This window comes from Pelmatolapia mariae, linkage group LG12, assembly GCF_036321145.2.
Source record: "Pelmatolapia mariae isolate MD_Pm_ZW linkage group LG12, Pm_UMD_F_2, whole genome shotgun sequence".
Classification (NCBI taxonomy): Eukaryota; Metazoa; Chordata; class Actinopteri; order Cichliformes; family Cichlidae; genus Pelmatolapia; species Pelmatolapia mariae.
Genome location: NC_086237.1, coordinates 23,159,005 through 23,175,421, shown reverse-complemented (window position 1 = coordinate 23,175,421; position 16,417 = coordinate 23,159,005). Strand labels below are relative to the sequence as shown.

Genomic DNA, 16,417 nt, shown 5'->3' with positions numbered 1-16,417 from the left:
TTCTTTCCAGGGAGCCAAACCTTTCTTAAAGTGGTCTTAAGAAATACTTTCTGAAGGCCATTTTCTGGAAATATTTCAGTTTTCTTTGGACATTGGCTGCTTTTTCATTCATTTTCAGTCCAGTTCTTGTACCCGTCCATTTTCACAGGAATGTTTTTCTTTTTTAAGCCACTTAACACTGACCTATGAATCATCCATGCATTGCAAAAAAGGCACCAGTGTTGTGTCTGCACATAACAAACAAAGAACCAACTTCTATATTCAGCCACTTTGGAATAAAGTAGGTGTTATGAGAGGCTGGTAGTAACTATTTCTTTAATCTTTACCATTTTCTACAGATTCAACTAAAGCGTGACAGGCACAAACTAGCATGTTTGCACCAACAAGGTGATTCCCAAAGAACTGTTGGCCAAAACCTGCACACATCTATGTGCTTAAGAAACAGAAGAAAAAAAAATCTAGCAAAGACCTGACACAAGATGTGAGAGAAGATTTTTCCCTTCAGTTAGTCCATCTTAAGGATGGCTCATACCAAATATTGAGTTTCAAGCTTGTTAGAACTGTATGAACTCAGAATTGACTTTTACTTTATTCAAATGATAAAAAAAAAAAAATCACTGCAACTATTTTCCAAGCAACACAAAGAAATGAGAAATAACTCAAGACTTTTGGGAATGCATGTTGACTCTGTGCCAAGAAGAATTAAAGCAGTTCTGAATGTAAAGGGAGGGGGGGGGGGGGGGGTCCAACCCAGTAATACAGTAGTACCTAATAAAGTGTCCAGTGAGTGTTAAGGTGTCATATTCATCATTAATTGGTGTATTTGCTAATTGACAACTGAACAATAAACTCATTTTAAAAATTCTTTATTAATTTTTCTTATAATCAATGGTTTGATATTTGAAGCAAGAATAATGAACAAAAATGCTGAGCAGACCTCCACACGAGGCTTTCATCCTGGTTCGTTTTTCATCAGATTTTCTTTCTTGATAACCTCCGACGCAACAGAGGTTCTGCTTTTCTCATGATGGCAAGGTGCAAGGAACACAAACAGGGGGAATGTTTAAAAATCCACCTCCCACACAAATACCCTCTTCAGCACATCCACAAAACAAAAGAAATGGGGAGGAAAAAAAATACAGATATATGGTCACGTTATTTACACAGCTCTCACTCATTTTCTAGACCTCAATTACAAACATACATCTATCTTTCAACACATTTTTTATTTTTCCACCTACAGTGTCCCTTTGGATCTCTATAAGCTACTACTCCTCAAAACTCAGCTCTCGTGCCAACAGTGCTAACCCAGAGAATGGCAGTCTCATATAAAAGATATGGCAGTATGACCAGTGTCAGCCAAACATGCATCACACTCTAGATTTCCTGTCACTAATATTCTCAGATTATTGATGACTCAGCTAACAGATTCCTGGTTTTACATCATTTTACATTTTAAGCTTGTACCCCAGAGGAAAGTGTCACAGCGTCAGGAGCACAATGTGTTTGACAAACCCTGACAAAGTAATGCTGCCTGGTGAACTTTATTATGGACTGGCAGGACTTCATGATGTCACACAGTACGTAAGAAACTGAGTCCTTTGAATTTTGTACTGAGTATAGCACCTCAAAGTGGGTTTAAACTCCAGGCACCTCGCCTCCATTTATTCCACAAAACTACTCACAGAACAGTCGTCCTACAAAGAAACAAAAATAAAACACTTCCAGGGTCACCTCTATGGCACTTTCAGGTCTTTACAGTGGTAACATTTATTAAAGGCAAACAACAGATTGAACCATTACCCGTCTCAGCTTCCCACAGGGAAACGATCTTTAAAAAAAAACAAAAAAAAAAAAAACAACTCAGGTTGAAAAATATGATCAGTTTTCAAATTTGACTGCACTAAATTGGAGCATCTGAGAAATAGCCAAGATGTGGAAGTGCTAAGAGGGATGTAGAAACAGCTGGAACAAGAAACAGGATTTAATTGAACATTGAAGCAATAACCCAACTACTTACTTCTTCTGAATTAAAAGGAAAACTCTGTAGTGGAAAGTCTACAGTGGCTGATACCTAAAAGGCCAGAGACATAAGGACCCAGATTAGGCCTTTGAGGTCTAGCCAGCTTTAACATCACATGGTTAAAAGCAGTCAAGTAGCTGCGGGATTATTTGATGTCATTTTAGAAAACTTTCTTTTGTGCTTATACAGAAAACACACATGAGATGGCAAAGCAAACAAAAGAGCAGTGACAAAAAAATAAGCCCATTGCACTTGACTACAGTGATGTGCTGAGCAAACCCACGAATAACCAAACAATCGGGTTGGAGTTTTTCCTCGCAGAAAGAATGAAAATGCAAAAGCTCGTCTTTCCATGGGCACCACATAAAGAATCCCAACAACCAAGCAGTGCAACTGAGTCACCGCAGTGAGTGTGTTTTTCCCCTCATACCAAGAATAGCCAATAAGAATTGTGGAATGTGTCACTTTCTTGAATAAGTGCAGAGTGCATGTTAGTAAAGCAAGGTAGAAAGGAATGCATGTTTACTTGGACTATTACGTCCACAGTCGGAATGATGGAAAAGCGACAGGAATGAAAGGAAACAGCAGAGGCGAAGTGTGGATTTCTGCAGCTTCAACAAAGACAGCAAGAATTAGTCACTTAAGGTTGTGTCTGAGTGTTTGGTGTCAGCTGTGGCAACCTGCAATGTATTTTCTTTTAACTACAAATTTGATCTGTCAGTCTCTCTTTCAGAACCATCCAATTAAATGATTTTAATTTCATAGTGCATCACTGATTTTGTTTCTGTACTTTAAAAAAAAATACTGTTAAGGAAGTGTAAACAAAATTCCAGATTTGGCAATGTCTTAATTTTGGAGAAGGGCAAACACCAAACACTGAGGCCTACTTATAAAACATGATGCTATACAATGATAAATTGGGGGGTGGGGGGCTGTTGACATGGTTTTCTTGATTATTATTCTAAAATGCAAAGAATTATGTAAGATCTTTTTAAACAAGTAGACACAATTTAAAAAAAAAAAAAAAAAAGACTGCCACAGAATAAAAGGAATAGTCCTTTGCCACCAAAAAGAAAGTATTTTCTACTAAATCTGCCACATGTTCTTCTTATTCCACCTGTTTTAAACTGAGGGTTGGGAGCTGGCTAAGAAAAAGTTCATCTGGAATGTTGCTAGGGATCTTTGCTAGGCAGACGAAACACTGTCATTGAGATAGGCAGTGAGTGTTCCCGCCCACCCCCACCCCCAGCCAGTGGAGCGTCCTGAATTGTAGCGGGTTGGGCAAAAGGGTCCTTAAATGGCAAGTTTGGACATCTGCTCTTCAAGTTGGACGATTCGCTTTTCTTGACTGCTGATCATGTCCTTGAGGGACTTGATTTCTTTCAAGATCTCCTCCAGCTTGGCTTCAGATTTCTGTGAGAGATACGAGAAACAAAAGTGAGACTTAATGGGCTTTTAACCATCTTTATGAAAATACAGCTACAGTCACTTTTAAAATGAGGTAAACCTAAGGTGGGTCCCTTAGTAGTACGCCGTGAAATCCGTGGGTCAAAGACACTTCCAGGAATTTTAAGCTGGTTTTGCACACACTGAACTTAATGACTGCACCCATGAATAGGGCAGATCATAGAAAATGGATTCACAAGGAGTGAGAGTCTAGTTAAATGCACTCCCTAACAGATTGTGGCAGGCTTAGTTTATTTAAATTCAACTTTTAACTTAAGATAAAAAAAAAAAATCAATTTACTTAAAGAGACAAGTTTCTTTAAAGTTTGATGAATCCATTATTTACTGCTCAAGTTAAAATGTTAATCTTGATCTACACTGACCAAAATTGCTGGTTATTAATTTTCTTTTTTTTTGTCATAATCTAACAGCTTTAAGTCAAGTGTCCTTAAACCAAAAGCTTCATTTCCCCTAGCAAGAATGACCTTAAAGCAGACTACTCTCTGATCTGTGCTACATGTAAGGCCCTTTGGGACAACATCCCAAGCTGTTTCACCCAACATTTTTCTGAGTTTTGTTTTAAATCAAGTGTGGTAGGATCTGGCAGTCTGAGGGTTAACATCTTTCAACACCACCGGAGCCCAGTGGGCTATGATTACAGAGCAGACCTTCACAGAGACACATGGGCTGGGACCAAGGTTGTGTTGTGGGTGAGGTGCTGCTGGACGCCCAGGAGCAGGCGCCCAGAGCAGCAGAAGACCTCTCCCTCTGTGGGTCAGAGTGGGACGAGTAACATTTACAAACCACCTCATCTAAGTTTGGCAGCAATCTGCCATGACTAATAAAAAAAAAAAAGTAACGCTAGGAGTCCCAGACAGCCACCTGCAAGGAGATGAGACAGTGGCATAGCATGACCTACATGCAGGGACCTCAACATATACAGTGTAAGACCGTGAAATAAGGCATCTCAATCTACTGTTTAATCTAATCATGCAAAATAAACAACTGTTAAAAAACAACCTTACTCCTTAACACTACACTTCTGAGACTGAGTGACAACGTACTGTTAAACCGGTTTTAACTGGACAAACTGATGAAAACAATCACTCACAATTGATGGAGCTGGGTGGGAGGACTTGTTGGAAGAGCTCGACTTCTCTGAGTTCTTGGTGACCTTGTTGTCCAACATGTTCTTTTTGACCACTTTGAATTCACGGTTCTTGCCCGGGACGTAGCCATTCTTCAGGGAGATGAGAATGGGGTCTCCATTCTTGCCATCAAACCACTCCTCAGCCTCCAAAGCAGGATCTGGACCGGCTGTGTCTGGGTACAAGTCGTCCTGGAACAGGTCCGACTGATGGGAGAGAATAGAGCAATAAGTTGTGAGGAAAAGAGAACTTGTGAATGTGGTGCTTGTGATTTAAAGAGTAGATTAGAGGTCTAAAAGCTGCTGCAGTAGCATGTTAGGGCGAGGGCTCACCTTTCTAGGCACAGTCATCACAATAGGCTCACACTTTCTTTCATGCAGTTTATAGAACCTGCAACATAAAAAGTCTGGTGTTACTCACAGTTCAATACATCATTACACAATAAAAACAACAGCAGTTTCCTGTGGATTATTGTATCGCGGTTACAGTTTGCCTCCTAGTGGTCAATCAATGAACTCCACATTAGAGATGATGGAATAAAATCAAAACGATTCCTGGTTTCAGAGATGATGATTTAGGACCAGTCTTGGGTTACCTTGCAATTTCACACTTATTGACATCGAGGCCCCTCTTTGGCATGTAGCCCATACCCCTCTGGGGCTCCTTGCTGGCAAAGGTGTTCAGAAAGTGAACATAGGGAGCCTCATCTGTGATTTCAAAGTAACGGATGCTGCTGTCTCCCTATCAGGATATAAACAAGTGTTTTATTTCTAATGTGTGCAAATTTAAATTGAGACATTAAGTTTTGTGTTATAACAATGCTTGATTTGATTATTGGGTGCTTAGAAGGAAACGCACCTTTCCACAGAGGTAAACGACATTGGTGTCTGGGTCATAGAAGGGCAGAAGCACTCCATTGCTGGTGTCCATCTCATTGACAGTCATTGGCTCCTCCAAGTTTTGCTTAAAACAAAAACAGAAGAAAGATTAATTTGAGGCAATACTGTTCAAAAACGTATTAAAACACAGCTTTACATACCAAGTCCATAATGAGGCAAACTGAAGTGCTACAGGTGTGGAAATAGATCTTTAATCAACTCTGAAGCCCTTATAACTCACACAAATTTATCATTACAACAGCAATGATCAGTAACAAACCTTATAGTGATCGGGCGACCCTGAACCCTCCCTTAATCATGCGAATGGGGGATTCCCATGATGCACTGGGCATTTCTTCTTCACCCACTCACATTGTGTTCATACACCACTCTGCAATTCATCATTAGTTATTGTGAAGCAGTGAAGCAGCTTACCGTATTCCAGAGAGCCAGTTGTCTCTCACTCATGCGACTGAAGCCAGTGGTGAGGATGTTTCCATCACTAAGGAAAATGGCCCTCATGGGGCGAGCGCCCTCGTGGGCCTTCTCTTTCTCCTGTGAAATAGAGGTTAATGGTTAGCCCTTGCGAGTCCGTGTTACTGCCTTATCTGCAGTTCATCATGTTTGTTTCTGCTGAGGTCAGAGGTAGGAACACTCATAAATAGGGATGGGTATCGTTTAGGTTTTATCCGATACCGGTGCCAAACCGGTACTTTTGAAACGGTGCCGGTGCTTAAACGGTGCTCAAACCGGTGCTTAAAGAATGGAGAACACAAAATTGGTCCAAAAACCTCTCATGTTTAGCTGTTTTTTGTAAAAAGATAACAATGTTAGCCTTTTCTGCAGCTATAGGGCATATATGGTATCACTCTTGGCTCGAAGCAGTGCTTAAACAATGGAAAAAAAAAAACACAAAATTGGTCCAAAAACCTCTCATGTTTAACTGTTTTCCACTTTTTCTTTTGGTCATTTTAGCCTTTTTGGCCAGGGTGAAGGGAGTATCTGCCATCAAACAAGAAGACAGCCGCATGTAACTACAACGGTGTTCGCTAGTTCACCTTACGTGCATTAATTTAATAACGTGGTTAGCCTACTCAACATAAATTACACACGAACAACATTAAGCTACTCACGCAGAGAAGAACGGCTGCTGCTGCCATCATCATCCGTCATCATTTCTGCTACACTGGCAGGGCTAAGGGCCAGGACTCTACTCTTCGAGTTTTTGGGGGATGTTGCTAACTCCAGGTCCGATAACACGCACCACACCCGCAGTAGATGTGCTCGGTGTGAGGTCTCGCAGCAAGCTATCAAATACGGTGCATTTCTCGGCTTTAAAAAAAACGCTATGCGTCGCCAGGTGTTTCATCAGATTTGAGGTGTTACCTCCTTTGACAGTATCACAGTATCAGCTTAAAGCACTTGTTGCAGGCTGCTGAGTTTGCATCTTTTGCTGCGAAGTACAGCCAGACTTTTGACCGCTTCGTCTTGGGCATTTTTAATCTGTAGCTCTGCTCTAAAAGAACGTACGTACCTGGGCCCGCCTACTATCCTCGGAAACGTAAAATGATTGGCTAGAATTGGCTCAGGAAAAAAAAAAAAAGCACCGAAATAAAGCACCGAAATGTGCGCTGCTTTTCGGTCTGGTTACTACCGTTTATGTCAGAACCGGTGCCATCATGGCACCGGACACCAGTACCCATCCCTACTCATAAACCTGCTTACTGGTGTGATCATTTAATCAGACAACCATCAGGCAGAAGTGAAATAATACGCAGACACAAGTCTGGATGAAGATTTTTGATGTTTTATGAAAGAAAAATTCTGGCATGGGTGATTTTAAATGTGGCATGACTGTATCGGAAATATTCAGCATTTTTGATACTGATGGGATTTTCACCACACCAGCCTCCAAAGTTTCATCAGAGCAGTTTAAACAAAACTCCACTAAGCACAGTTCTGCACTGATTCAATGTGAGCAGCTGAAGATTGGAAAAACATGGTTTGGTGTGATGTTTCTCAGTTTTAGTTCTGCCAAGGAAGGCTCAAGCTTTGGTTATAAACTCCATGAATCTACAAATCCCAGCATGAATCCTTGGCTTTTAGGGACAAGGAAAGATTTTGTATGATTCCAACAGAGCATGTTTGGAATGTACAGAACAGGAGAATCAAAGCATTAAATCAGAAGCTGTCAGAATGACGTAATGCAATCATGTCAACACTGGAGCACAATCTCAAAGGGGGGATTTCAGCATCTTGTCCAATCCACGCCACAAAGAACTGAAACTGCTGTGAGATCAAAGGGAAGCCTGACCCAGCATCAACAGGGATGTCACAATACCAGAAATTTAAGAGGCTGAGGATGATACAAGCAAATACCACTTTAATTCTACAACACTATCAATCAAGTTAATGCATTTCAACATAACGTCTTATTTAACAAAAACAAATAAACAAAAAAAAAACCAAAAAAAAACCCCACTTTCCGACACTTCTTGCATTTTGGTTTTTGGTGGTCTATGTTATATCATTAACCTGATAAACTAACTCAAATGCAATGCTGGCTGCACTCTGGTTGTCTTTTTTCCCCTCCTACATTCACAGCAAAATTTTAATGCATCTGTACTTGTTATTAAACTTTAGGTGCTGTTACTGCCCATTGTCTCAGGTGCTTACAGCAGCCAAGGCACATTGTGTAAATTTTTACAACACCTTGGTAGCAAATTACTGTTTCCCATGACAGTCCTTGGTCTGAATCCAAACTAAAACTGCCTGGTAAGCTTATCCAGTCATAATTCAGACTCACAGCTAACAACAATTTTAAGGGAACAAGGTTACCAAACCGGGGCTTACTAGTCTCTCTACTTCCAAATCAAAAATCCCTGCACCTGAATTCCTATTTACCTTTTAAATACTTCAGATACAATTCAATATAAAAACAGAAAATATAATAATTTATTTGCAAACTACTTACACCAACAATCTCCTGCTTGCGGGGGTCAATGACACGGATGGCCTTGTCCTTGCAGGCAGTGCAGATAAGGCTTCCATTGCGGTTCCAGCACACATTGTAAATGACATCAGGATGCATGTCTTCCAGGTTGATCATGGCCTCACCGGTGCCCACATTCCAGATGATTATCTGGTTATCACAACCTGGTGACAGATGAAGGTAATGGTGAGGTTTGTGTTCAATCTGATCATCAAGTTTTGAAGGCAGCATTGTTTTATAGATTTGGAAACACTGCCAGAGCTCTTACCTGCACTAAGGAGGATGTTTCGTGCTGTTGGATGCCATGTGATGATGCCCACACGCTTGGAGTGGCCCTCCAATATCACCACTGGCTCAGACATGGAAGTGACTAGGCCATTCTCCGGAATCTGCCACACCTGTAAAGAGACCAGGAAGTCAGAAACTGAGAGCAGACAGTGAAAATTCTCTGAAGTATGAAAAAAAAAATTATTCTAAAGGATTTCATGATGATTATGCTGAACCCAGTCTAGCAATTAAAATGATTACTGGATCTAAACTGTAATTACAAAAAGGAACCAGAGGGGGGCAGCAATCGCTAAGAATTCACAGCATGTTCCTTATTGACTGGTACACACAGTTAGACTTAGCAAAATACAGTTACACAGGAAACTCATGAACAATGATGGGAATAACAGCATTACAAGTATCTGCATTACTAACGGCGTTACTTTTCTCAGTAACGAGTAACCTAACTAATTACCATTTCTATTGTTACAACGCTGTTACAGTTACTAACAAGAACATGCGGTGCGGTCGCATTACTATTTTTCAACAAACAGACGGTTGAAGCTCTGTTCAGCTTACAGCATCTTATATCAGTTGCATGGAAGTAGCTGTCTATGTAAGTAATCTGGGCGCTACAGCTTTAAGTAGCTGCGCGCACTCCTGCGGGCGGCAATCACTTTCTGGCAGACGATCACTTTTTGGCACAACACCTGGAGCTAAGGGGGCAAAACAATCACACGAGTGCTGCTGTTATGTAAATAGTTTGAAATGGTGTAAAAGGTAAATGGATGCAAATAACTTTGTCATTTGCAAAATTTGTGCATATGATTTTAAAATTGGCAATTTATATTTGCATTTAAAGTTATGAAATATGATTCAATAAACATGTTTGTGGTTGTTACAGTAAAAATATCACTTTCTACTCGGATTTTATGTTTGTCTGATTTTAGATCAATTGTGTTAATACAGTATGTCAAAATGAAAACATAACTGTAAATTCAGACACGTGAGGTTGTGCTGAAAAGGATGATACCAAACAAGGCAAATAAATAGTTTTTAAAGGTGAAATGTGGAGGGAAAATCAAAAGTAGTGGAAAATGGCCAATTATACCCTGGACCCCAGAGGGTTAAACTTTTTTTTTTTTTTTTTTTAAAGTAATGCAATAGTTACTTTTCAAGTAATTAATTACTTTTAGAATCCTGTAACTCAGTTACTAACTCAGTTAATTTTTTGAAGAAGTAACTAGTAACTATAATTAATTACTTTTTCAAAGTAAATTGCTCAACACTGCTCATGAACACACAATGATACCCTTTATTGATCCCCAAAGGGAAACTCCTTCTCTACATTTAACCCAGTATTATCAGGAGCAGTGGCTAGCCACTGTAGAGCATAGGGAACTAACTCCAGATGTAACCCATTGCCATGGTTTAGGGAACAATGACAAGAGAATTAAGCTAACATGTTTTTGGTCTCAGGAGAAATAACACCGACCAAAGGAAACCCACACAAACCCAGGAAGAACATGGAAACTTCACATGTTCAAAACCAGATGGGTTGAAAGCCGGGACCTTCAGCAGTGCCAAACCCAACTCAAATTTTAAGAGATAGGCAGAAAAATTATTACCCCACCTCAAAACCAACTATTTAAGACTTCAGGATGTCAAGTACTGATTGGTTACTATTCACTAACACTATTTATAACATGATTACGTTGATTCATCTGATCTACTTTGTCATAACACTGCTGCATGAAAAGAATTTGAGGTTAAATTTTTTCCTTACATTCTTTAGTGCTTGGTGCCTGGCACAGGCATCCTGTAAAGGTTGTCCTTTCAGAGGAATAGAATGGGTACGCTTAATGCAGCATTTTAAAAAGAAAATAAAGGCCACTCCAGAACATTTTAACATTAAATTAGCTTCGTTGATGTCCAGTGTGTACTCTGTGATAACAAAATCTATTCCTTAATCTACAATAAACGTTTTATGCCCTGTCTACGTTACGGTCCATCAGCCTGCTGTGTACACCAGCCAGCCCACTCCTACCAAATCTAAACTAAACATCACTGAGAGTCTATTTAGGTTGTGAAATTTACTGTCACATGTTCTATGATATGAAGAGAGGAACCAGCAATAGTTCCTCTCTTCATGGCTCACACTTCTGCAAAAAAACAAACAAATAAATAATGCCTTGATTTAGCATGGGATTAACAGGAAGTCAGGCCTTTCAGGTGAGGAAGTGGCTGCCATCTAAACAGGCTGAAAGCCTATCCCAGCCTATTATATACCAAATAAGGACATATGGAGAAAAGTAAAACAGCAGCCTGAAAAAAGTCAGTGACCTCAGCTCAATAAATAGCTAAATCATTCCCCAGCTCTGATTCCTACAACACATATTTGAGCTTAATCTAATCCAGAGGGTGAGGCCTGCAACCATTCATGAGTAACCGCAGCCTTGCCTTTCGCAATAAGAGCATGTAGCCTCTTGCCTCTTATGATCTAAAGAACGTATGCTCCTGTTGACCCGAGGAGGTTTGAGTTTGGGTATAATGGGTGAGGCGAGCCTTACCATCACGGTGCAGTCCTCTGAGCCGCTGGCAATGACCTGGTCATTGTGGGGGCACCAGTCAATGTCCAACACCGGGCCTGTGTGACCACACACTGTGGGGTAGGATTTATCAATGCGCCCCGTCTGTAAAAACACAGATAAACAACAGAGTAATAAGATTAGTCTTAGTCTAGAGAACATTATCCATGCTGGAGGAGCAAGTGTGTTTTGAAACAGGACAATTACAGGATGATCCTAAATCCTTCCTGCAAAAAGCAGCTCATAGATCACACACAAACTCCAATCTAAAAAAGTACTTTGGATTTAAAAAATAAAATAAATAAAAAATAAACTAGTTAATGACTAATGCAGGCTGAAATGCGTACGTTTGCAGTGAAGGCAGACTACCAGAGCAACTATGAATTTACAAAAAAAACAACCCAAAAAAAACCTCAGACCCAATAAAACAATTTCAATTTTAATTTTTTAATTTGTAGAGTGAGGAAACCCCCCCCCCAAAAAAACCCAAAACAAACGCATTTAAAGGTAACACTTAACAATCCTTGTGTACAGTTAATTACAGTTTGGTGAGAAAATACAAAGAACAAGATTAACTGTGTGGAGTCAGAGACTTCTTTTAATGGAAGAACCAAAAAACAATCCTAGTTCAGCATCACTGAAATCAAATTTAAGATATCAAGTCACATTACAATAAAATAAAATAAAACAATTTAAGCATGAAAAATAAAACTAAACTGCTTAAAGCCAGCCTTGATTTATAACATTTCCATAGACAAAAAAAAAAAAGAAGAAAAAAAAAGAAAGAAGAAGCAAACAAAAAAACACTTTGGTTTTACTGCAATCTGAGTTTGTGTCTAAAACAAACTCTGATTAGATTTAGCTCCTGCTGGACCACCCATAGTAATTAAGGAAAGTTTCTAGTAGTGACGTCAGTAGACCGTAGAAACATGCCAAGAGATTCTTAATTTTACAGTGCAACAATTTGCTTTTAAATAGTAGCCCCAGATCAAACATTACTAAGCTCTTTACATAATCTGCTCACACAATTCTGACTAGAAGGTAACAAATGAATTTCTAATGTATGCACTTGCACATCCTTAAAGTCATACTGCAGATGGATTTCACCTCTAAACCCTATGAGTCCAGAGAGCCAGGTGATCTCTCTGCATGGTGAGGTGACCTATGCTCTAAAGCTTGGGTGACACACCCTAGTCTGCGCTGACTCCCTTGTGCCACTGCAGAGCCATAGAAATGATGTCACCTACTGTGGAAATAGTCCCTCTGCTGCAGACCTATTTAAAGCATCATGGCTCGTATAATACAAGGAGTCCCTCACTGCCCACAGCTATTCTGAATGGCTTGACACGAGCTACTAAATCCAAGAACCGTATATTCTGTAATGAGTCAGTGAGTGCTGGCTGCAAGAGTCAGGACCACTGAGGCATTAAAGTAGACTGCAAATTGTACATTACAGACTTTATAGCCAAACAATTAATGTATTTAAAGCTTTTAAATATAAACATTTTACTTCTGATTTATAGCAAACAGATTTTGTTTTTATAAACTCTAATTATAACCACTATGAACCCTTAAACTCACGCAGCTCATGAGATGGCACTTCAACCTTGCTGTTATTGCATTCTTTTAGTAACATGACTCATTTTAGAGGTCCACATTGATGCAAGTGTCTTCTGGGCCAGTCCAGACCTGCAGTGGCTGCACATCCAAATATGCAAGCATACTTATCACAGTAAGTGTCCCTGTGCTATGTGAAATATACCACGCTTGTACCCATGCTGTGACCTGACACAAAGCTGGGCTGTGACACACACTCCAAGCTTAGTGATCAAAGTCTGGTTTATGTGACAATGATCTGTGTGTGTGTGCGCGGATGCATGTAATAAGAAAGATCACAAGATCGTGCCAGCACCTTACCCTACTGAACACACCTCAAATCCACCCTGAAGCCTAGTGTACAATAAGCTGACTTTGACACTACTGTCAATAGGTTTCTGTGAGCTACCAGCTTATATCACGTAACACTACCATTACATTATGAAAATATACACCTCTCTTTGTTTAGTAACTTACATTCAATTGAACCAGGATGTTTCTGTGCACATAATTTCATCACATGCGAATGTATATTAGCTCGCAGTTAAATGTATTCATGGATAAGACTTCCCAAAGGCAATAGGAACAGGATGTAAAGCAGGAAGGACATGGACTGATGACCAGGTGTTTCAACAGAAACTGCATAAACAAGTTTGGAAAAGAACAAACCGGTCACACAGATAAGATAACCCAACAGTTCAGAGCCATTTGCATTTCACTTATTCTAGTACTATTGTCCATATGTCTGTAGTATCAAGCTGGAAAACAATACACAGTAAATTAGTAATTGTAGCACAATCCCATCATGCTTTTCTTTAAAATGGTAATGTCATATTAAACATAGCCAAAGTTAAACAACAGGATACTTGCAAATAATCCCTGTGAGCCAAAAGACTGCTCTAAACTCTTTTTTAGCATAGCTCTGGTAGCAGTTTGAACAGCAACATCAAGCTACTTTATGTTCTGTTAGTGAGAGGTAGACAATGGGAAGAAAGCGGACTTAAAGGCAGGTGGCCTTACAGGAAGAACAGCCATAAGGGCTTGTTTCAGTGAAAGAATGAACTGAGAGGCTGCATCAAGGCCTAATAAGAGATAAACAATGATTATCTGCACAGGGAATCATGCAAGGCTACTAGAGTAGAGTCCAAAAACAAATATGTAGAGCTAAAAAAAATGAACAAAACTGTTTCAGACCTTCTGGTTTCCTTGTCCTAAGCTACTGAAGTTAATAATAAATGTTGGTCTGATTATTCAAGACCTTGTATGTGATGAGAACGATTTTAAATTTCATTCTGGATTTAACAGGGAGCCAATGAAGAGAAGCCAATATAGGAGAAATATGTTCTCTCCTTCTAGTCCCTGTCAGTATTCTTGCTGCAGCATTTTGAATCAATTGAGTCCTTTTAAAGGATTTTTTTTACAACATCCTGATAATAACTTTACTACAAAGTTCTTTGCATATTATGACTCCTGTGTTCTGCTAAGCAAAAAGAATCAATCCATAAACATGTCGGCCCATTTAGTCTCTGTTGCCCTTTCGCCTCCCGCCTGTGCTAACCGTTTTACAGCCTACGAGTCTCGTCTGATCCTCGCCTTAGTGTGTTTTATGAAGAAACAGATACACACAGACCGAGCACCCCTCTGTGTTTGGGCCATACTGATTTGTTAAGTAGGGCTTAATTTGTACAACACACACTTGAGCATAAATTTGACCCCCTATGCTCTATGAGAGAATTTTGCCTATTTAAAAAAAAAAAATAAAAAAAAATAGCACCTACTCTGCTCAACTCCACTCTACTCAGTTTTTAGTGTTTTCCATTATGTGGTAGTACCTGGTAACAGGTGCGTATTAGCATCTACAGAACTGGGCTTTCAAGCAAGCTGAGTCGAGCTGAAAATATAATGTCAGACTGCAGGCCACTGATTGGCCAAGGAGTGATGTCACTGGATGAATCACGAGAGCGACTCCTTTACAAGAATCAAACAAACACAAAAAGCCATAGGTGCAGATACACATCGCGTCAATGTCATCCATTGTTGTGGTGTGGTGGTTTTAACTACAGATGACATGTTACAGTAAGAAATAGTTCTCAGATGGAACCAGAAGCATGAAAACCAAACTCCAAAAGATTACTCAAAAAGATTAGAACCACCAGTGGATGAAACTGATGTTTATATCTCATCATTTTTCTACTAACAGGATAAGTTAAATCCATACTTTATTGAATCTACTGTGATGTTTGAAGCCCCAATAACACTTCGACTAAACTCCCGAAAACCCAGGCAGGGCAGAAGAAGCCGACAGTTCGACCAGAGCCAGGCGTTCTTCACATTCCACACCTCAGCCTCAAGCAGCTCTGTTATGAGTATGACTAATGAGAGCAAGTGGGCCACTAGGGTGTCAAATGTAACACCCTTTGAGGTGTTAATGGTGTTTGTGTCTGATATACACAATTAGGAATTTCAGGGTCTGCAGAGCGAGCACAAGCGGCTTGCCTCAAGTCTGCAGAAAGTTATGATGGCATGATACACAAGTTCAGGAACGCAGCTGGCATGAAGCAGGGCATCAGTAATTGTGAGCATGGGAAATTAACAAGCACCAGTGGGATTGCCTGTGTATAGCAGTACACCTATTGTGTGCATCTTAAAAGTCTCATATTGTGAAAATGCATTGTTTTGTGGTTTTTTCCCCCACCTGGAGGCATAAAACAAAAGCTGTGAAAATTTTTAATACGTTACTACTTTCATTCCTCCACTACATCTATATGCTCATCCACCTTTAAAAGCCATTTTCAACTTTCCACATTAAACTGCAGCTACTTGCAAATCTTCTGTTATTGGTTGCAAGAGTGAATAGAGATTCCTTAAGACTCAATACAACTATCCATCCACCAATCCTTTCTACTGTGTATACAATTCAGGGTCAGAATACTCTGGGGGGTCACTGGGCAAGAGGTAAGGCACACTATGGACAGGATGCCAGTCTAATCACAGGGCTAACACACATTCATGCTCACATTAACACCTACAGCCAACATAGAATCAAAAACATACTATTCGACTCTTTGGATGGTGGGAGGAAGCAGAAGTAACCTCAGAGCTCACACAGTCACACGGAGTACATACAGACACAACAAAGAAACCCCCCAGATGGTCAGCAGGTTTTTACCGGGAGCACTTCTGCCATGAAGCAACAGCACTAACCACTTTATCATCCCATGGCCTGCTTATTGGTTATTGCAACTGATTCAAATGTTCAAGTCAAGTGTGAACTCTGAAAGCTTGAAAAAAAAAATCAATAGACTGGACACTTTTCTCCACCTACACCATCTATTTCTAAAAATTCTTTTTACAGCCAATTTCCTCATTCCACTCTGCTTCGAGTCCCTGAAACTGCCTGCTTTCTATAGTTTGTAGCTAGCCTTCTGGCTCAGTACTGCATATATGAATGACAACTTTTATACTGGTTAAGCAGATCA

At 39.9% G+C, this 16,417-nt stretch overlaps 1 protein-coding gene across 2 annotated transcripts in view; it reads right to left on the bottom strand.

Moving 5' to 3' along the window:
• Positions 1-850: 850 nt before the first annotated feature.
• The window catches only part of LOC134638472 (coronin-1C-A), a 38,420-nt gene continuing 22,853 nt past the window's right edge, over positions 851-16,417 (bottom strand). For both annotated transcript variants that reach the window (XM_063489113.1, XM_063489114.1), the window contains 9 exons: positions 11,325-11,447; positions 8,756-8,885; positions 8,470-8,651; positions 5,931-6,050; positions 5,476-5,580; positions 5,213-5,358; positions 4,950-5,007; positions 4,581-4,823; positions 851-3,436 (listed from right to left, as the gene is read on the bottom strand). In XM_063489113.1, coding sequence (XP_063345183.1) covers positions 3,317-3,436; positions 4,581-4,823; positions 4,950-5,007; positions 5,213-5,358; positions 5,476-5,580; positions 5,931-6,050; positions 8,470-8,651; positions 8,756-8,885; positions 11,325-11,447 — 1,227 coding nt within the window. In that variant the 3' untranslated portion in view covers positions 851-3,316. The remainder of the gene's footprint in view (positions 3,437-4,580; positions 4,824-4,949; positions 5,008-5,212; positions 5,359-5,475; positions 5,581-5,930; positions 6,051-8,469; positions 8,652-8,755; positions 8,886-11,324; positions 11,448-16,417) is intronic.